The 22,495-nt window shown below is 38.2% G+C and overlaps 1 protein-coding gene across 4 annotated transcripts in view; it reads left to right on the top strand.

Annotated features, from left to right (window-relative positions):
• The window catches only part of RBMS1 (RNA binding motif single stranded interacting protein 1), a 141,838-nt gene that overhangs the window by 93,560 nt on the left and 25,783 nt on the right, over positions 1–22,495 (top strand). For all 4 annotated transcript variants that reach the window (XM_059852939.1, XM_059852940.1, XM_059852941.1 and 1 more), the window contains exons 3-5: positions 8,101–8,159; positions 10,962–11,053; positions 22,144–22,301. In XM_059852939.1, the coding sequence (XP_059708922.1) occupies positions 8,101–8,159; positions 10,962–11,053; positions 22,144–22,301 (309 nt within the window). The remainder of the gene's footprint in view (positions 1–8,100; positions 8,160–10,961; positions 11,054–22,143; positions 22,302–22,495) is intronic.

The following is a 22,495-nucleotide window of genomic DNA, read 5'->3' as shown; positions in this document are numbered from 1 at the left end:
TTTTTCTTCCATTTAGGAGTAAGCAAGCTATGATTACTGGGACAATACTTGCACTTCAAAGTGTGTCAAAGAGGCAAATCTGTTTATTTATCCTGCTTAACCTATAAACTGTAAAGTAACAAGGCTACTGAACTGACAGATAGCCTAGCAGATGGTTCAGAGATTATGCAAAATCACCTCAGCTTGTCAGAAGTCAGGTTGGGTTACTGCAGGGGCAGAGGCAGCAAGAAGCACAGAACAGGATCATTTTTCACAATTTGTTGCTTGAAATTCCATTTTTTCTTCACAGCATGTGACATGCTGTGTCTACAGTTAAAATTTGCAATCAACAAATTTAGGACCAGCATGTTTGTATTCTGGCTTTTATAAGAGTCATTAGGTTGATGAGAATCTTTAGGAGTCTGTGAAATATGAAAGCTGATCTCCAGTGCAGAGCAAGAGGTCAACTCTGCCACTTTAGCTGCTATTGCCCTCTCCTTTTTCAGTGTCTGGAGCTGTTGTCTCTCCCTACCATAACATTGAGCAGCATTCTCTTGTTAGCCTATGGAAGATTAAATGGAAATTAGGTGCCATATGTTTAGTAGTAAAAATCATCTTGCAGCTGAGCAAGGATAGGCCAAAACTGAGGGCTTTGACAAAATCTCTCCCTGAAAAGAGGGTGATTATTAATCATAGCTCTGCCAAGTATCTGAATTCACATCCTCAGTGGAGCGGCTGAGGCTGCAGATACTGATAAACTTGCCAGAGCCTAGAACAGAAGTTGCAGGTTCATCCTTCAGAATTTGCCTTTTTCTTTCTTTTAAATTAAAAAAAAAAGAGCCCCCAAAACCCTCATGTAAAGATTTTTATACTTGCATTTTTAAATCTCTTTTTAAATTGATTGTGTTTTTTCTCAGAGTAGCATCAGCAGAATTCTTCTTGATGGCTGACAGGGCATAATATGAGAGCCTTCCCCTCCAACTCCAAAAGCTTTTTGCTGGGAGTGGGTGTGCATGTGTGTGTGTGCATACTTAACGGATTATTTTTAATTTTTTTCCCCCCATGACTGTGTCATCATGGTACTGAAGTATAACTTTTTTAAAGTACCGCTTTTTCCCATATTGCAACATTCTTAACCTTACAAAGTAAAACTAAATAAACATGCCCCTACATATTTGTTGATTTAAGATTGACGGAGAACACACCTCTGCAAGCAGCTGCTGAAAGTCTGTTCATCAAGACACTAGAAAGCCACATTGGAAAAGCTGCTTTAGTGTCAGCTGTAATATTTCTGAAATGTTTAAAATGCCCAGAGACATTAAAATGCAAAGTCTTCCTCAGCTGTGCAGGACGATGTGCAGTGGGTCTTGCTTAAAGATGTTGTGCAGTGGTTCTTGCTTTTAAAATAATCAATTTGTTCTGCAATAAGGATCATATTAATTGCAAAACCTTTGGAAGTTGTAATAAAAATAGCTGTAGGATGCTAACAGGACTCTTTCCTGTTGAATTTCAGTCAGCTTCTAAGGAATGGATAGAGGTTATTCACATCTCTACAAAGCAAGAGCAGAAGGAAGCAAACATTTCCTGATTCTAAAAACATATCTTCCCTGTCCTCACAGCTTATCTTTGTGTGAACGAGGAAATAACTACTCTTGGGAAAAACAAATTGGGTAGCTGAAAAATAATAATTTCCAAAATTTTTTTTGTGTGTCACTGTCCATTAAGATTTTGAATTCCTGATTATTTTTAGTTTTAAGGAGCATTTACATTTGTGTGGAGCCTGTACACTACAAGCCAAATACCTATTCATAAAATACTGATTTTTATCTATTGAAATTAATATTGTCCAAGAAACTTACAAGGCATTTGTTCACACTTGACTAAATTGTGTATGTCCATTGTGCAAAGCATCTAGTCCTGTGAGGACAGACAACGGAAGGAGAGGAGAAAATATCTGGGCTTGCATCTGGTTTTGCTGCTTTTGATTACTTCTCAGGGAAATCTGGACTTGTAACCTAGTGAGTCTGAAGAACAGATTATTTGTACCAAAATAATAGTAGTCTGCACTGTGGAGATGTTGGTAGTTGCATTGGTAATGATGATGACATACACTGATTCTTATTAAAAACGGAAATTAAATTAAAAAGATGAGTTAAACATAGACATCTTGTGAAGAAAGCTTTGCTGATCTTAATGAAGAGCTTACAGCAGTGTATAAGAATATTGATTTGTCAGTAAAGGCAATGTTCCTAGGAGCCATGGGTGTTTTGGCTTTTTTAGTTGGGGGATCTTTTTTCCGGTGTTTTTTTTTTTTTAGTACCCAGATCTCAAAAGTAGTCTTTACATTATTAGACAAAATCTAATTTTTGTAATTTTGTAAAGATAGAACAGTAGTTGGCTTTTATAATAATAAATTCTAATTTATTTGGGGGCATTATTTATTTCCCAAATAAAGTAATAATAAAGGGGAATGAGAACTATTTGGATATTTGGTATTTTGAAAATACCATCTTTCTTCTGAAGTACAGAGAGTCAAAGGGACAATTATTAAGAAAGGAAGGAACTAGCTTTATGTCAAAACCACAAGATCATTTAACACCATATCATCAAAAGAACACTTTAATTTAGGCACTCAAGATCTGTTTTGCATATAGTGAAAAATATGGTCTAATGTGTGAAACAGGGCACATCTGGTGGCATTGGTTAACCCAGTGGTTGAATATCTGAAACTAAGGAAGGAGACTTTATTAAACCAAATAAATTACCCAAATCTAACAATTTTGAAACAGAACTCATACTAGAATAAAGCTAGAATATCCATACACTTTAACTTGGAAAGTAAAAATATGAAAGCATAACTGCAACTTTTTATGTAATGTTTTTTTATGCACTTAAAATGATTGGTCCAGCTTTTGGTGGCAGATGCTTATTATGTTCTGGTAGAAAACCTTTAGGTGCATGATGGCCTTGAAGCAACAGAGTATTCCAAAGAGTTTCTCAAAGAACAGTGTGTCTTCCAACAACAGAAAACAAAATACGGACAAAATGTTCTCAGCATGTTTCCTTCTGAACGACGGCATAGATGTGGTGAAGAAGAATTTAAAAATGGAAACCATATGGTTTGATTCTGTTCTTAAAACTCAGTCTTCTGCTGGATTGAATAAATTTCTTTATCAAGTTTTTTTAAGAAACATTTACCCATAACTAAAGAGTGGGATCAGAGTTGTCTGTCACAAAGACTAGCAGTGTTGTATTGACAACTATTTTCCAAAATTCCCCGTACTGAAAAATTGAAAATTTTATACATAGAGACACAAAAACTCCCTGTGTTTGTCTAAGCTTAAAAGGGACCGAGAGCCTAAGGTTCAGTACACCACTTTCTCAAAATGCAGCAGAGAGGCGGAGGTATGGGAGCCAGATAAAACTTTTTATCCTTGAGTTTTGGATCCAGGAGAAAAGATTGATGGGGCTGATCATGTTCCCTTGGCTGTGCTTCTGGCTTAGAAATGCCCTGAACACGGGAAGACCAGTGAGGAACAGGAGCGAGCTGTACCCAGTCAGCTCCTGCTGACAACTCCCTTGGCTCTTTTTCTCAGACCCAGGGAATTTTCTTTGCTCCTCCTGCACCAGGTGTTACAGAGGAGCTGGGAACTCCAGCAGGGATTGGGCCTTCCCATGGGCTGTTAGGGTTTTTCCTTGTCAGGTCTCAACTGAGATGAATGTAGTGGCTTCCACCCACTCTGCAAGCAGGGTAGATGGTGGTGTGGGTTTGGCTAGTAAGACCATCAGCTGCATATAAATGTTTTGAGTCACAGTGTTCAAAACAGAATCCTCTGTGTTTGGGGGAGTGAGGATCTTAAAATTTGCGCGTCACTGATTTGCCGAAGTCCATGTTTGTTGTGTGCATTGATTTGAGGTCATATTGAAAGACAACATGATTTCATTCCAAACAAGAATTTGCTGCATTTAGAGTACATGCAAAGTACCCACTGACCATGCTGTGTTGTGAATAAGGCCATCTTGAATAAGTAATTTTTTTTTGTTTTTGCAGTTGTCTCTTTTATATTTAAAGCTGATTTATAGACTAAGCAGGCCCACCTGCTTTTTTTTTTTTTTTAGTGTTACAATTAATGTATAGGAATAGCTTATGAAATATTTGCTTTGTGCATTTTCATCTAGTTACTTGCCCTAGTCAAAATTGCAATTTATTTTGATGTGGGTGTATTCAGCAGCTGCATTTTATTTTAGGATTTATTGATCTGCTCTCCTATGTGACACTCCTTGCCAGATCTGCCTGTCTCTTGTGCTCTCTCCAGTCTTTGAGAAACCCGGTGAGAATATTGGCCCCCTGTCAGAATATTTTGTCTTCAGCCAGGTTCTTTCCTTTCACAATTCTACCTTAAAGTTAATTCATGTACTTGGAGCCACTTACAAGTTATGAAATCTGTGTCTGGTTTCACCACACAATTCTGGGTCTTAAAAAGAAGAGTATTCCATGAAGGCAATGATAAGATTCTAAGATGTAAAAATTAATCTATAACAAACACAGAAAATATGCAGCATTTCTGTATGTCAGAGGAGTTTTGACAGCACTACAGTAACGCAAACTGTAACAGCAGGATCTCTAGGAACGTTCTTTTTTAGCTGGACTGGACTTAGGTAAAGGGAGATCACTGTTCATTTTCAACACAAAGTTCCAGACAGTTCAGGATGGAGGACCTAAGCAGCATTTAAAGGCAAGGACTTTCCATAGCAGAGATCCTTCTGGCATATTTTTGTCCAAGTCAACTTCTTGTGGTAGAGAAATTCTTCACAGCAAAAGCTGGAAGACAGGTTGAGAGTACTGCAAAGGGAAGCACTGTAAGCATGGTGGTATGAGGTAAATTGCATTATGTTGTGGACACAGATTTGAACAATTCATTCCAGACAAACCTTATCAAGCCTCTTGCTGCCTGTTTTTACTGTACCTCCCCTAATGCACACAGAGATAAGTTCTTTCAACACTCGAACAGCACTTGGGGCAGAGACTTCAAACTACTTCATTCCCCATTCTTTGTCATGCTCGTGATGGCGTCTTTTCACGCTCACGTTTCCGCAAATGTTCATCATATTGCCAGATGTACAAAGGGAGAAAAACAAATAGTTGTTCAGGTTGATTCATGTACTTGATTTTCTAAAGACCCTTTTCTTCAGCATTGTGGAGATTGCCAAAATTAGGCTTCAGAGATGATTTAAATGCCAAATGTATCCCTAGCTATTTGCCGTGAATCTGTCAGGACGATTGTTTGCACTGGTTTTGACCATGTTGCTGAACAATATGATTAAAAAAAATTATGTGATGGTGCTTCTCTTCAAGCCTTCCACTTCAAAAGCATGTATAGTGCAGTGTTTGACATTCTTATTGCCTGGCAGTAGATTTTGGGGCAGCACCTGGCTAGGTGAGGGTTATTTTTTCATTTCTGCACTGTGAGGATGTAATTAGCAGTAATAAACATTATCCTGTTAAGCAGCTGGACTGCATTTCTTCCTAGCTTGGCTTTGAACATGTTTCTTCTTTATCTGCTGTCCAGCCAGACATTTGTGTTGGTGTTCTGTACCACAATTGTATCTCGTACAGTGGGTCACAGGCAGTTGCTGAGCACGACCCCCTGGTATCCGATCACACGCTGGGAACAAGGAGGGGGTGCATCCTGCTGGCCAGGCTCAGGGTGGGTAAACTGCTTTTCTGTGCCTCATGGCATGAGTGGAGAACAACTCCTACATGGGAGGGAAAATCGTAGGAGAAATCCTGGCGATAGCTGCTATTGTTATACAGACTCCCAGTTTGTTCCTAGACTCACACTGCTGAAATTTCTTGGCAGCCTTCCATGGTGGCTGGTTCTTTGCAGGAGCCATGCTATCTAGGACAGTGCAATAAATCACTAAGCCATCTTTGCATGGCGGAAGGTAGTCCACAAAGTTTCTGTAAAGAGCAGCTGTGCAGGGACCTGCTCTGGGCTGCTGAGCATCAGCAGCCTGGGCTGGAGCAGTCCAAGGCAGCCCCCAGCCAGGTGGGCAGGTCACTGTGCTCACAGAAATACCCAGGGCTGGGGTTCTTCACCACCAGCACTTCTGTGCTTTCAAGAACTGACACAGTAGCAGAGACAAGATCATCCTTCAGGGATTTTTTTCCTCACAAAAGGCTATGTAGCTCTTCACTTTAAGAAGCTTTAGGTAGCCTGATAGGATATGGAGAATTCTGGCTGTCAAATGTCATGCTGGGTGCAAGTGCCTTGAGCAGTTTGCCTCTCTCATTTATAGCATGTGCTTTTACTCTGCACTCAGAAAAATACTGGGGAAAATGTGAGAAGTTTTGACTTAGGGGCTATAAAGCTTCCTGAATGGAATCACATATTTGGAAAATAAGTGGTACGAATAAGGAAGTGCCTGCTCCAACTATTATGCACAATTTCTGTTGCTTTATTACAGCTTCTGAAATGGTAAGTTGAGGTATGCACTGATTTTCATTGATGCGTGTATGTTTTTAGGCTATAGATGGATAGTTCTATTTTGTATCAGTGTAGATGCTCACAATTTCAGATGAAAGAAGGAAACACCTACCTCATGGCTTGTGTTCCGGGTTTACTCCCTTGCAATTATTTGAAGCCGTCCAGAAACTGTTGCATAAACAGCGGGGTCTTGAAACTGGTCACAAAGAGTGATAGCTATACTGAAAGGTGTATTTAAATGCTCTTTGTGGGGAAAGTGCTTTATAAATAGGCTTTGCATTTGAATAACTATCACTTTGCAAGTGAACAGTTAATTGAATACTCTTAACAAACAAAGCTTAATTTATTAGGCTTCTAATATAGTTTGAATAATTTTTTAGACTAATACAGCTACTGCAGAAATGGAGTTAGTTTTCTTTTGACATAGTATGTTTCGAAATTATACTCACTCTGTTGAAGTTCTGTTTAGCAGGTAAGATGACGGAAGTTCATTTTCCCCCAAATTCCCCTTTTGTATACTGGTAACACTTCTCAGAATTCTGGCTTCTTGTACAATGATGAAGAGCCTCTTAGCATACAGTGCATAGATATACCTGCTAGTGTAATAAGTTATATTATATTCCCAAGTGAAAGCGAAGTCCTTTTGCATCATTTTTCTCTTCTGTGCTCAGGGAACCCTAGCAAGTGTCGTTTGCAAGCAAACAGGAGGATGTGGGAAGGAGCTTGGTAAACCTGTGCTCCATATGCAGCCAAGAGAATTGCTGTTTTTAAATTGAAAGTGGGATTTTTATTCCAAAGGAAATTGCAAGCAGGAACAAATTCTACTCTAAAAATGATCAAGACGCCTAATTCTGCTAAACTTTGCAAAGTGCTTCAGAAACAGTAATTGTTCTTATAGCTGGGATTGCTGTCCATCTGTTTCCCAAGCTTAGTTGCTGAGATCTCTGTGTGCTCAACTTTGGGCTGCATAGCAGACTGGGCTTACCATGTATTGAGAAGCTGAGAAACTGGCTATAAGAAAAAGAAAATTGAAACTTTCCTGAGAGATGTTTTTGTTTAAGTTGAAATTGCTTATATTTACAGAAATGTACAGGGGTTTTTTTTGACAACTCATTTGATCAGCTTTCTTTAGTCTTCCACTTGTCACATTCCAGAACAGAATAATATTAAATCAGATGTAATATTTTTGTGTTTGTCAGTTGGGATTTTGCTGGGTTTTTCTCTATTTTTTCTCTCTTTCCATACTGTGTTAGCCAGCAAACCTACCACTGACAAGGCAACTGGTCTACTCTAACTGGTCTATATACTGAGAGAGTCCCAGCTTATATCTGTAACATGGTGTCTTATAAATACTAGGATTTTAACTGCATGAAACTCTTTTCTAGAAAGCATTCTTTTCTGGCTTATTCTGTGGTGCTACTGAGAATATAGAACAAGATCGTGCTTGAAATTGTTGATGTTTTTTGTCACTTCCATCTATGTATGAGTTAGCATTCCATAATTATTGTCTATATAAATTGTTTCATTTTGCATAGAGTAAAGGGTACTAGGATATAAAATAAAGTGATTTGTGTGTTTGTTATAATAGGATGTTCTTTTCTCATTTTCCTTACACATGTATAATACATTTTAGGTATGGGAAAATTGTATCCACGAAGGCTATTTTGGACAAGACTACAAACAAATGCAAAGGTATGTTTATTTTCCTTTATACTGTGTTCCTCTGAAAGTCGTAACTGATTCTATAAAGTGCATTAAAGTTGTATTTTAAGTTCATTTCACCTTTGTTGCTTTGCTTTGGGATTTTTTTCCCATTCTTGCTCCTAAATGAGTTTTATTCTTGCTGGTGGTTGGTGTATTCAATGCATTTGCCTCCAGTGGAGCTGGCAGACAGCCGGTGTTGGTGGCACAGCCAAGCCAGAGCGAAGCTGACATGCACAGTGCTGGCTGGCAGCTCGCCTCTATTTTAAAAACAGAAATGGAGTTAAAAGCAGCTTTCCCCCTTTCGCCTGGAGAAACTAGGGAAGCTTGCAGATGACCATTCAACTATACTAAGCATCTTAAAAAATTATACATTGTGGAAATAAGCTCCATTGATTAGTGTAGCTTGAAGCAGCACTTAATTACATGTTCCAGTACTCTAATTGTGTTTTGTTATGTTCTATTGAATGTATTGGGAGCAAAGAGAGGGTTCATTTTCAATGAAGTAATTGCAGCTGGAAAAAAAAATTAGAACTCTAGATAAGCTGAATGTATCAGTTCATGGGTTTTCATCACTCACTGCAATTGCAGTGATTCAGATCCCAGCATGTTCCTTGTGGGAGAAGGTGTGGTAGCAGACACTGAAATACCAGATTTCAGACTTTAATTTTTTACAATTAAGAGGATAATTTCTGAGCAAAGTGAAATATTAAGTCAGCTGATTGAGCAGTGTTAATATGCATAATGCCCATGAATGAGCAGAAAGCTGATAGGCATAGGGAGGAGAGTTCGTCATTAATTAAGACAAAGCTTTTGTGCAGAACTTGGAACCAGTGCAGGGACATAGTTTCTCAACTCCCCATCTTAAGCAAATTGAAGAGGCACTGACAGCTCAGAAACTGAAATTTCTAGAAAATTTTTTCCTAGCTTGTATGCAGATGTCATTGTGACTGGGAAAGATGAGGTGCCCTTTGCAATTATTTTAATTAGTTAATGCATATGATTGCACTTAATGGATTTAGTCTGTCCATTCTGTCAGTGTGAAGTGTTCAGTAGTCCTTTCAGAGATACAGAAATTCTCACATTAGTTCTTTAAGAGATTTAAGATGACTTTTTCAATAGAGAACTTAAATCTCACTAATGAAAAGTGGTAGCTAACAGCCTGTTGTGACAGTACACTGCAAGGTAAGGCTCCAGGGAAGCTCACTGCGTGTAGGTGAAATTGCAGTGGGAACAGAAGTAGGCAGAATGTAAATATCTAACTGGAATTTAACCAAAAGATTGACAGCATCTCTGGCTTTTGCCAAAAAACACACCATGGGGTTTCAACTAACTGGAACAACGAGCACTTGAGTTTCCCTATCATCTGGAAGGTGGCAAAGCCAGCTTTGGTGGCATGCTTGGTGTCGGTATGTAACTTTGTCTGTATTACACCCTACGGTGTGTTGGTGATAACCCAGGCTGCCATGGGTGTGGAGAGCTAGTTTGGGGTATGGGAAGTTAGTCTTGCCTTGGCAGCACAAAACTTGATACGAGCTAATGCACTTTCATGTTTCATGTCAGGATTTAACAATCCACACCACCACGTGTTACACAAAACAATATGCTGCTTTCTTCAGCTTCTTGGCAGCATAAATAAGCTTGCAGTGATGTACAAGGATGCTTGAGTTGTTTTTCCCAAGTTAAGAGCTTTAGAGCTTGTCCTGTTCTAACATTAGACAACCTTTTCTCAGTATAGCTATATTGTAAGAGGATTGTATTATATTTTGAAGAAATATTTCCATTTTCTACTTCTCCAGAGGTTACTTCATTGTTGTTTTTTTTGTTTTCTTTTACCCAACTTTAACTCTGGAAAGAGTTTTTGTTAATACTTGGGCAGCTCACTGGTGGAAAAGAGGGGGATTGAAAAATGCATAACGAGGTTTGCAATAACATCTAGTGGAAGTAGCTTCCAAACTCTGACTTCATCTTGGTGAGCCTTGAGCCTCCAATTCCCAGGCTGGATTAAAAATCCCAGCCTGTAAGGTCAGTGTCTGTTAAGGCCAAGGTATATTGCAATTTGGGCATCCTGGAATCCCTTAGTTACGTGTTCTTGTTCAGAATAAGAAAAGAGGTTATTTCAAATATATGGAATTTGTTTCAATTGATGTTGAGCTTATTTTAATATTTAAAGATTGCATTATGTGGCATAGAAAATGCTTTCAGTACAGTTTTTCACATTCTTTCAGTAATTGGAAAAACCATTTGGTTTCACTGAAGATGGGTTTTCACTCACTTTTAAATTTAACTGTCTTTTATGTATATACAGTGAGATAAGTAATTTACCAAAAATTGGGTACATGTGTGTCTTTTGAACTAAATTCCTCTCCTTAAAAAATTTGAATAAACAAAATGTAACTTACAGACTTACTTGTCATTTATTCAAACTGCAATAAGAATTTACTTCAGAAAAATTAACAGATTTTGCTTTATTTGGTGATCTCTGAAATAATCTTCTGTTAGAAGTTACATACCAGATAATAGAAAGCAAAGCACTGCATTGCTTCTTAGCAGTTTGGCCAAAATTCTCATAATGAGTGGACATGGAAAGGGATTTGTTCCACTAGGGCAGATCCCCACCAGTTCAAGGTTCAAGACCTTTGCTAGGTTTTTGACCTGGAGTTCAAATTGTCCCTCTTCAACAACAAGAAAATTGTATTAAACAACCGTGCCAGGAGCACGACTGTTGGCTGTGAAGTGTTTGTTTGTAAGCTGTTCGCTGTCTTGTTAACAAAATTATGTTTTCTCTTTCAGGTTATGGTTTTGTTGACTTTGACAGCCCAGCAGCTGCTCAGAAGGCAGTTTCTGCTTTAAAGGCCAGTGGAGTCCAAGCACAGATGGCAAAGGTGAGTTAAAATAACCAGCTAATTCTTGCAATGGGTTGTGAAGGTGAACAAGCTTGTACAGTGGCACAAGGGCAGTGTGGAGTTTCCAGTTGCAGGGCCCTTTACAGAGAGCACAATCCTCAAGCCATGTGATTTTTAAGGTAGTAAAATGGAGACTTTTGTCTGCCATATCCCAAATAATCTCAACTAATTAAATAAAGAAAGTTGAAATTGTAAAGTCTCCATTGCATTTATCAACTTATTCATAAGGGTCTTGTCCATTGGCTTCATCAAACATAAGTTTAGCAATAGTTTGTAATAACTACAGCAGGCTTAATGAATTGGTTTACAACACAAAGGTATGAAAGGTTCAATAGATAGTCTGTTACTGAGGTTAGAAGTCTTAAGATTTAGGATTAATTTTTAAGTATACCATGGCAAAATATAATCTTCAAACTTTTTTTTTCAGCCCTTCTGGTATATTTTCTGCTAATATAAATAAAATGTGAATCTGAACATTCATGAACGATACTTTGAAATTCTTAGCCAGCTCTTGGCTGACCTACTTTTCCATCGAGGCAAACCCAGGAATTATTAAAAAGTTACAGAATGAGAGCTTTCTTATTTTTCTCTAATTTTTAATGAACCTTGCCTCTGAACCAGTTCATTAGCCAGGTGTGATCTTCAGAGCACCTTCAGTGCTCTTTTATGAAGTTAGGGAGATGATACTTTAGTAATGATACCATCATGCATTCTTGTTGGGTCAGATGGCCTGGTTCCAAAAGAGAGCCATAAACACCTCTACAAATTTGTTAACTGAAGAAAATTTTACCAGTATAATCTGTTGATAGAATTCTGGTACCTCTTAAAGCAAATTTGTTTTTAGTTAGAAAATTATATACTAATTTAAAAAACCTAAAATCTAGTAATCTCAGAGGCTTTTTTATTAAAATAGTCTGCTAAAAATCTAGCAAATCTTTTGTAGTTATCCACTAGGTACAGATTTTTTTCAGATGAGATATTTTCCACAGCTTCTCAGCTAAAGAGAACAGTTAAGCTAACAACATAAATGTTTTTGGATGGATTCCAGGGCAACAAAATGGAAACCATATGTTTCATACTTAATGCGTGTTTCATTACAGCCATGACACAAACATACATGCTTACTGGAAAACACTTGGGTTTTTTCCCTTTTACAAGGTTTTATGTGTGCTTAAGAAAGGCCATTTATTAAATCTTTAGGTTTTAGGTGATCACTTTAAAATATACCCCAGATTTTCCAACGTTCTGTCTGCCATCTTATGAATATGATATCTAGGTAGGAGGGGCAAAAAGAGATTTTGAAGTAATGTAAATTCATTTTCTTAATGAACTTTGATGTCTGATTTAGTTGTTTTCTTGAGTAGATGGAGAAGCTCTAATAATTAACTATAGTAACCTAATGAATAGTTTTTTTAATCTCTTTTATAGCATGTATTTCTGACTCGTTTCCTCTGACAGTTGCAAGATCAGTAATATTTCTTTTTGTTAGCATTAATGAAATAATGTCCATCAAAATATCCCAAAGGTTTGGGTATTTTTCTGACCCTGTGTCAAGCTTGATGACCTGTGGGAAACCTGTAACTATGAGGTTTGCATTCCAGTGAAACTTGTTCTGCTTCTTAACACAGAGAGAGTGTTTGAATTATTAAAAAGACCAACCCCAAAACCAGCCCAATGAGCAGTACCACAACAAACAGTCACTTGTGACTATGATTTTGAGTGCTTTGATTTTTGTCTATTTTGAGCCATTGGATTATTTTTTCCCCTGGGCAATGCTGCTCTCCTTTTGTCTGAAAAATCCTATCTCCACTTAGATGCTCCAGACTGGGAATGGCCAGTCACAGTTGCTTTGGCAAGATTAGCAAATCACACCCTTCCCATGCATGACACTATAAAAGTCTGTGTTTGTGTGTTTAGTATTTTATCCTTTTGTGTGTGACCACCTGTGCCATGGGTGGTGGTCCTGCAGTGACACTGCTACAGGCTTAAGCCTGAGCGTCACAGAGAAGGATTTGAGGAGTTTCCTGCCTGTCTGGGCAATTGATTTCCTTACTGACCACCACAGCTCCTGCAGTTTCAAAGAGGAAATCCATGCCTGTGGGGGTGATTTATCCATGGGAAGGTGTTGTAATTACTCTGTGCCCAGGGTGTGAGGAGCAGCAGAGCTCCTCAGTGCTCTCACCCTCCCCCAGATGTGGTCCCTGACCTGCAGCAGCTGAATAGGAAGGAAAATGTTCTTGCTGGAGCCATGTTCTGACTCTGGTTGCCATACAGTCCTTTTTGCAGCGTCCTGCTGTAGCTCTAGGTCAATGAGATAAAAACTACTCACATCAGCAAGGTCATCTGCAAATCCTGCTTTAGTGAAAGTGGTTCTGATTTTTAGATATTAAATTTTTTTCTGTTTTGTAGAGGTCACTTCAAATTGCAGTTATATTATTTTAAAATATATTAACTAGTGAATTACATTATTATTATTATTATTATTGTTATTTTTATTATTTTTATTATTTTCCTATCCATGGGGTAAAATCATGCTGTATTTGGCAGTCTGCTTCCAAGGTGATCTGAGTTGAAAAAAAATCCCACTTGCTATATTTTGCTACTGCTAAGCAGAGTGGGAAGGCCCAGGGCCCAAGATACGGCTTCAGGCCAAATCCTGCCAAATCTGTTCTGGGGGTCAGCAGTGGTGGAGAAGTGGCTGCCACTCAAGAGATGCCACAACAAGGGAACCCTGTGTCAGTCCATTGCTCATGAAATACCATGTCTTCAGCTGTTCTGCTTTTCCTGAGGTCTGAATTGGGAACCCTTGGCTAAGACAAAGCAGCCGGGGAAGGGTTTTGCTTTCTGCTGGTTACCAGTGTCTTCTGGTCACTGCTGAAACAATGTTTCCCATGTTTCCTTTTGGCCAGAAAATGTGGCTAAGACCTTGCATAAGATGATAATTGCATAGCCAGGGGATGGGAATAGTTTTTGGATGGAAATTAAAAATTGCTTTAACAAGCTCTTAAGAGCTCCTCTGCTCTCTTCCACTTGAGTATTGCTAGTAGTAAGTCCATCTTTTTCAGGATATGTAAGTGGCTGTGGGTGGGGATCAGATGATGTGAGCTCTCTGGGTAGCCTGATTGTTTCAGGATCCACCAGTACAAACCAGCAGATTATCTCTTATTCAACAGATCAAATACATGTCTTGCAAGAGTAGTGTTATTTCTAAACTACTTAGTAACTGCTGGGTGTCCAATTTTTATTCTGATTCCTTTTAATTTATCAAAGTTTCTTTTCTTAGTTTATGTTCTTGCTCCTAGAGGAGTGATTATAAACCAAGAATCCTAAGTTCAAAAGCTGTGATTTTGAACCTATGCAGCCTTAGGTAAGATTAGTAGTAGTATTGAAAAGCTCTGACAGTTTTGTTTGTTAGAAAAGTTGTGGTTGCTGTCAGAGTGATTCTTCGGAGAACCCTCTCCTCTTCCCACCACCCCACAAGTGAAAGTGAGAACTCTAGGTTTCTACATTATTCAGAGCAAGCAGAAAGGGACTTTGTGTATAGGAAAATAGATGCACACAGAAAACCAACTATATATTGGTATTTTGAATGGAGATTTGAACTACTGAGACTGTGTAAGGATGCTTTAGAAATGGTGGGTTATAAATGCTATGGAGATATCAGACACCTAAATTCTCATAGGCTTTTGACTTTGAGGTTAGCATAAAGCATCCGAGTCACAGCTCAGACCAAGTTCTGTCTCATCAAATGGTGTTAACTGAATCCAACTGTAGCTACTGAAGCAACTGTTTCAAATGGAAAGTTGACTAATTCTTACTTTCCAAATGTAAACTAATGTATAAATATAAAAGGTAAAAAAGAGCTACTAAGAATGGTTAATAAAACCCACAGTTCTTCTCATCTTTCTGTCTAGCAAACTTAAGACAGAAAGAGAATCCCTGTGTTTGCAGCCCAGATAAAGTCAGCAAGAGAATATCTAAATTATACTGACAGCAATGTAGAGCTGCACAAGCCAGCTAGAACAGCAGTGTGACTCTGCCAGCTTGGACTTCATTGAGTGTTAACTCCTTCCTGGCATGGCTGAGACATTTGTACAACCAGATTGTCCATCTCCTGGCAGGTTGACAGATTTCTGAGATAATAGTGAAAGGCTTATATCTACATAAGGAATTACTACTTTTTGCAAAGAGCTTGCAATGTACTTTAGGCGTCACAAGAAGTATTAATGGACATTCTCACAATAGAACTTCAACCATGTGTTTAAAATTAGTGTAGTCTTTAAAATTGTTTAGGCCATCCAAGTCCAACATAGTTGTGATGGACTCAATGACCCTGATTCCCTACATTTTGTTGTTGAAGACCTTGTCTTCTTGTGTCTCTTCAATTCTCTCTCTCCTTGTGGGATTTGTAGTTCTATATGTACGCCTTCACTATAAGATAGTCAAGATAATTTATGACTTAAATGGTTGATATTCATTATTTTCCCGTTTGTGTTGTCCTGGGTTTTTTCCCTATGGAAGGATAAAGTTACCTTTAGAAAACGTATACTACTTACAATAGAAGCCATGAAAGTAGTCCACGGACATGGAAGATTTCTGTGGTCAGTGAGACTTGTTAATTTGAGCCAAGGAATGCTGTTCTATGTACTAATGTGCATTTTTGTGGGAAGACTCACTGTTTATCCATTTGAAGATTTCCCCAGAGTTGCACATTTTTAGGACTTAGGACTTCAGATTCATAATGTTACAATTTCCTCCTCCTTCAAAGTCTTCGCTTCTGCTGACACAATGAAGTGTGGTCCTGATTATTTGTATTAGCTCTCACATTAACTTATCACTAAATACTTTCAAATATTTAAGCTTGTGCAAAAAAATTGGGCCGTCTTAACAATTGTTTCTTATTTGAATTGTGTCAGAATAATGATGTGCTGACAATGTAAAGGATGTTCTCCCATCACATACTGACTTCCACTGTTCTTAAGACACGATTTCTGTTTTCTGGAGTGGTCTACAGGCCCTCAAAGCATCAGATCAGATTCTGAAGCTTGTTACTTGGGGGTGGGTTTTAGCTTATGGTGAATAAGAGCCCATTGTCTGAGTTCATGTTGGTCCTCTAGAGTACAGAGATAACCTGAATTTGCAATCTTAGTATTTTTCACTCATGATTACTAAGGCAGAATTGTGATGTACTCTCCATTTGCAAGTAGCTTTATCTTTCTTTCCTAAGCTTTCATTCCTTAAACTTTAGGTGACTTTTTTCCCAAGTGTATTTGGAAAAGATGAATTGTCACATCATATAAAATGTGAACTTTGGAAGGGAAAAGCTGCTTAGCTGCTTGTCCTCATCTCTGTAAGAGAAATCAAGGCTTTTCCACAGCTAATAAGCATAATGTATTGAAGGCAGCTCTTCCTTTATGTTGCTGATGAAGAGCATGGTTTTAAATGAACAAAAATGAGAAACAGCTAACTTTTTTGAGGTTCAGTAAAGTATTGCTTATAGTACTTGTCTTCACTGTGACAACCTTCTGGAGAATTAAATCAGTTTTCATTCCTACAGAGAAAAGTAAGAAAAATAGTTTAGGTTACCATGGTAGCTAGTGCACTTAATCTAACTGGAGAATGTAGGTATGTTGCAATTTTTTTTATTCTGCATCTGGGCTTCTGAATGCCAAAGAACAGATGACAGGCAAACTGGAGCTAACTCAAGCAGATTTCTACAGCAGTTTTTAGCAACTGTCTTGAAAAGTTTTCTTTTTATCTAATTTGTACTGCTTTTTGTAGGTAATAGTATTAAATCTTACTGTAACAGATTGTAAATAAATATAATAAATTTTTCTCCTTATAATTGTAAAAGTTCTTAAAAGTCATTATAAAATAAATTGAAGGTAAGCCAGATTTTGCTTTTCTGCAGCCACATGACTATGACTTCAGGGATTGCAAGTGCACTAAATAGACAGTTAACAAAACTCACCTTGAGTAAAGAGCTTCAACTCACAAAAGTCTTATCTCAGCTCCTGAGTCGTGCTGTGATTTGTTCTGACAAGGGTCTGGTGCCTTGTTTTGAGCTGTGATGGGCTCATTCAGGGCTCCCAAGGGAGCACCTTCCTGCCCTTTTAGCAAACGGAAAGCAAAATCACTGAGAAATAAAAAAGGAATGTATTCATGAAGTGATAGATTGATCACAAAGCTTATTGTAGTTAAATTCTTCTTAATACAGATGTGCCTGTAAAAATAAATTTGAATGTTTAGTGTATTAATCATATGCCGTTCTGGAGAACAAGTGAAGATTATGGTAGTGATTTCTCCCTGAATTGTGTTGTTAACAGTCTGTGGTCAAACAGTATTAAAGCTCTGGCTAAAACAGACATATTTCGGTGAGACACTGGCCAGTTGTAAATTTTGAAGTAGTATCTATATGAAGGAAGACAAGCATTTAATCCCTTCCCTATCAGGCAGAGGGTCTTCCTTGCTGTGAGCAGTGCCTAGTCACATGTTTCTGAATGGCTATCTGTTCACTCTGACCTTACACAGAGCAACAGAAAACAGATGTCCTTGCCTTTTGCCAAGTTTCTTGCTTGCAATTTAGGAACAATTCCACACGCACAGGGAGATTTTTGTTAATTTCTTTCAGATGATGGTAGAGCACTTCACATTATGTAGGAATCCTGATCACCTCTTTCTACAGAAATAAATATTAACAGTTGATCATTCCTGTCATTTTTGTAAGAAATGCTGTATCTTATGATCTTTGGGAGCTCTTTGGGAAAAAGCAGTGTGTTACTCTGCCAGAGCTCTGCTCTCCATCTTTATATTGTTACATTCTGGTAGAGAGCTTCAGGAGACACCGCTGAAGGTGTTTGGAGAGAAAAGACTGACAGACACTTGATGACTTGCATTGCTAAAAACAAGACTTGCCAGTTTCCTCAGTAATATGGATGCTTGCAGTAGCCCACAAATTCCCTGACGTTGCTCATAATCTGAAAATGCTGAGCAATTTCAGCATCTTTCAGGATCTGCTAAAGGTTCTGTTAACTGAGGAGAGCCCTGCATGTGATATGAAGACACTCAAATTAAGCAGTTTTCCTAAATTGTATGGAATTCAAAGAAATATTATATTCAGTAGATTATATGTTAATGGAGGCTTGCTGCCCAAAATTAGGGAACTTCCCACTGACTTTAGTAAATCTTTTTGATCATTTCCATAAAATAATTCAAATAATTTCAAAATATTTAAGGTATATAAGGGGAAAGTAGCTTATGCAATTTCATGGATTTTAAGCAGAGGAACACCTACCTTTAAATCCTAAGAATTATTACAGTGTATAGGCAAGGTCTGAGCTGGGTTATGTTGAAAGGTATTTTTGCTGGTTTCACTTTTTTTTTCTTAATTCCAGAAGAGGAATTAAAAACTCATGTGTCAAAAGAATTATTTTTCTCTTCTGAGACAGAATAGTAATAGCACTGTGAATTAAGCAATGGTGAGGCAGGTTTTGGTAAGGAAAAAATTCGCAGAACTTAAAGTATTAAACTCCTGCTTGCCGGAGGGAGAGAGAGAGGGATGACTTAAATAGTTTGTCTTTCTCCTAACTTTCTGAGTTTTAATTGCTAACCTGTACCCATTTTCCATGACAAAATCTTGTATAAAAGCAAACATGTTTGTGCAGTGCCTTCTGTGTAAGATAGCACAGAGATGGAAGAAGAATCCTAGTTGTGGCTGCTATTTGGAAGTCAGCTTGGAAATCCAGCGTGTTCCAAGGGGAAGGAGCTAACTTGCTGCTTACAGTCTCCCACAATGTACCCTGATATCTGTTTCAAGGTTTAATAGCCTTCTGGACATGGCAGAACCTGCATGGTGAAATAAGTTATTCAAAGGAAGAGAGGAGGTGTTTTGCACATTAATTGGTATAAAGCTTCCACTGTCAAACTGTATAAAATTCCAAATACACTCTAGGAAAAGTTCAGTCTTGCTTCGCATCTATGCCAACAGTAGTAGGGGTTGCAGATGAATGTTGTAAATGAGCCCTTTTGTGAACCAGTGGCAGTCTCTTTCTTTTCTTGTAAAGTGAAGTGGATTAAATTAATCTGTCCTGACCTAGTTGGACTTGGTGATCTTTATGGGTCCCTTCCAACTTGAGATATTCTGTGGTTCTGTGATTTATCCTTCTAGCTGAACTGCTGCTGTTCCTCAGGGTGGCCATGGGTTTGCATCTGCAGTGCAGATACCACCTCAGTGCACTGTGGAATGTGTTTGCTGGCTTTTCAACTATTTTGCTGGAAGAATTACAGATGGAAGAAATTTCAAGTTGTATTCTAGGATTTCAGTGAGACATCTTCATCTGTTGGCAGCTTCTTTGCTTTTTGTTTCCCTCCTGTGCCTTCCATCTTTACCAGTTCTAGCTATGGACCTGTGTAGAAGTGTCTTCAAACTCCCCCTTGTCTGCTGTAGTCTGGGTGTTCCATCAAAGAATCAAATCAGAAGTAACTGAATCCCTGGGAGTATTCAGGCTGAGCTAGACTGATGTGGAGATAGGGTCAGGAAACAGAAGTTGTTTCCAGTCAGCCATTCAGCATGTGCCTGACCAAACCCCAATAATTAATAAGGCAAAATGCAGATTGTTTCATGGGCCACAAGTAAAATTTTTCCATCATAAAATGCTTTCTGTTCAGAGAAAACAATTTCCTTAGAACAATTTCCTCAGATCCACTTCTTTTTTCTCTTTTTTCCCAAGAGCTTTGTAATGTGGGTTAGTGGTGACATTCTTCCAAAGTGCAGCATTGCCTTCCCTGGCAGTAGTGGCAGGAAGTTTTCATGGGAAGGTGTACAAGCATCTAATGGCAGTGAATGGCAGCAGGTCCTTGTGCCCCTTCTGGCAGGAGAAGTTCATGGTCCCATCCTGAATACAGTGCCAGCACAGTGTGGGAATCTGTAAACCCTGGGCTGCAGCAGGATCCTGAGAGAAGGGGAGTGTGCTCTACCCACTTACCTGAACAGGTTCTCTGAGTTTCTACACTTGACTGAATTTATTTCTCTGTTGGGTGATTCTGAATGTAATCTTTTGTTTGGTTGGTGGGTTGGTTTTTGGTTTTTTGTTTTTTGCCTGTAAATTATACTGTTACTACTGTGAACAAAATGGGGCCTCTTTTATATTTTCAAATGTTAGAATTTTTTATGAGAATACTTTTATACTTTCTGTTATTCTAGAATAAAAACATTAGGAAATTAAATAAAAATATGCAAAGAGTCTCACTTTCCTGCTGATACACTATTATAGATTATTTAGGGAAGTTTTAGGATATTTTCTGCAATATATTTTGCAGCCTGTAATAAGAGGTAAAACATTCAAAACTTTTAAATACTATTTGGAATTTCAGGAAACCTTGCTATGGCTACAAGTGCAATTTTGTAATGCCAATGCTGGAAACTTCCTTTAAAGTTTTTGCTGATATAACTCATTAAAGAAGGATGTTAAGCCTACACATCTCAAGGTGCAAAACAGCATTGCCTAATTCTATCTAAGTAACAAACCAGTTCTAACACTGTGAAAGCTGTTCTTCATCTCACATTCCTGCCTGAGGAAATTTGAGCTGAGTGTCAAGATGTAACTACTGTAATGCTGCCCAGCAATTAATATTAATGTCAGCTATGGCCTCACAGTGAATCCATTTTCTTGTCTTCTCCTTCTGTTAATTTTTCTAATATGAAAAGTAATTCAGATATCCTAAAATAAGAAAATTTGAACCCCAAACTTGTCTGTGTACTGTATAGATTCAGTATTATCTTGGAAGGGGGATGTCTCTACTAGATAAAAAAAGAAAAATCATACAGGGTTATCAAATGCCATTTATAATGGACTATAAAGGACCAATGAGGGCAACACTGGGAGCTGGAAAAGGTTGTTTTGTAAGGTATGTGGGATTTTGGTGTGGCTAGGAATTACAGTCATACCAGTGGCAGAGGCATGCACATCAGGAGGATGAAATGGAAGAACATTTCCCTCCTATAAGTCTTTTATTCCAATTTCTTCAAAAACGTTTTTGGAAAACTTCAAAACATTAACTGTTTTGAACTGAATGTGAGGCTTGGGGTAAAAATGCAAATAAGTAAAGGTTTTTCAGCCTAGAATTTGCTTCCTCATTTTTAATTTTCACTGGTTTTGGAATAGGATAATTCCTTTCTGTGCCTAAAAGGTGTGACCTCCCCCCAGGCCCAAACACTTCTTCTTCTTTTTTTCTATTTTTCTTTTTTTTCACCTCCTAGGAAAAAGTAACCCAAACTGAGAGGTGATATCCAAGATGGCAAGTTATAAAAATCATCACTTTCACCAAAAAAGTTTCTTGGAGGTGTCATTTCATGGCACATACATAGATAACACAAAGTAGTGATAGCCTAAGATCGGGAATGGCAAAGATGTGGCTACATTTGTCTCCTCCCTAATTGCTCATCTCCTGGCTGCCCTCCTCTCTCATTTTGTCTGTTTCTAGGGAAAATTTTTGGAAGACTTTTGTATTGTCTGAATAACATAGAAGTTTGCTGAAAAGTCAAAAATGCTCATGTGTGGAAGGTGACAACAGTGTCCCACTTGCTTCTTTTGCTATTATCATGGCAATGTACATACTCTTAAATCCATTTTCTCTTTTTTTTCTCATATTATTTTCTGATTTTCATCCCAATCTTTTCTCTTCTTAATTTACATGTGGCTTTCTTAGTGCTTTCCACCACTCTTGCATTTCTTGTCTGCTAATTTCTTTCCTTTATCTCATTTTTACTTTTTTTTTTCCTTTGAGAAAAATTTGAAACATGGAGTTTTAACATGGACTATAAACTGGTCAATTATTCACCTTTATCTCTACTTAAAAATGTCGGAGTCAGCAGTAATAGGAGAAAGGGAACTTTCTCAGGAATGCTGCAGGCAGTGGCAGAAGATGGAGGTCACTAATACTAGGAAAGAGAAGACTTTGCAAAGGGCCTGAGAAGTAAAAATCTGCACCAGAAGTCATATGTACTTGTTTGTTTAAATTCAAAATGACAGTGGCAAGGACGATAACAATTGGTTTTAATTCTCTTTCAGCAACAAGAACAAGACCCGACTAACTTGTACATTTCCAACCTGCCTCTTTCAATGGATGAGCAGGAGCTGGAGAACATGCTGAAGCCCTTTGGGCAGGTCATCTCCACCAGGATACTGCGGGACTCGAGTGGCACCAGCCGTGGTGTTGGCTTTGCAAGGTACCTGGGGCTGTTGGCCATGCTGGCAGCCTTCTTCCTTTTGTTTTGATTAAAAATGCAAGAATAGGTGGAAAAGCCAGAAATTAACTGCAAATGATAAAGTTTGTAAAGAGAAGGAAGATTGAAATGGAATTATCCAGCAGGGTGTTGTTAAATCTTTCTTTGGTAGAGCTGTGTCTCATCTTGCTTAGATG

This window comes from Haemorhous mexicanus, chromosome 8 (genome assembly GCF_027477595.1).
Source record: "Haemorhous mexicanus isolate bHaeMex1 chromosome 8, bHaeMex1.pri, whole genome shotgun sequence".
In the NCBI taxonomy this organism is placed as follows: domain Eukaryota; kingdom Metazoa; phylum Chordata; class Aves; order Passeriformes; family Fringillidae; genus Haemorhous; species Haemorhous mexicanus.
The sequence above is the reverse complement of the archived record's forward strand: the minus strand, read 5'-3'. Positions and strand labels throughout refer to the sequence as shown.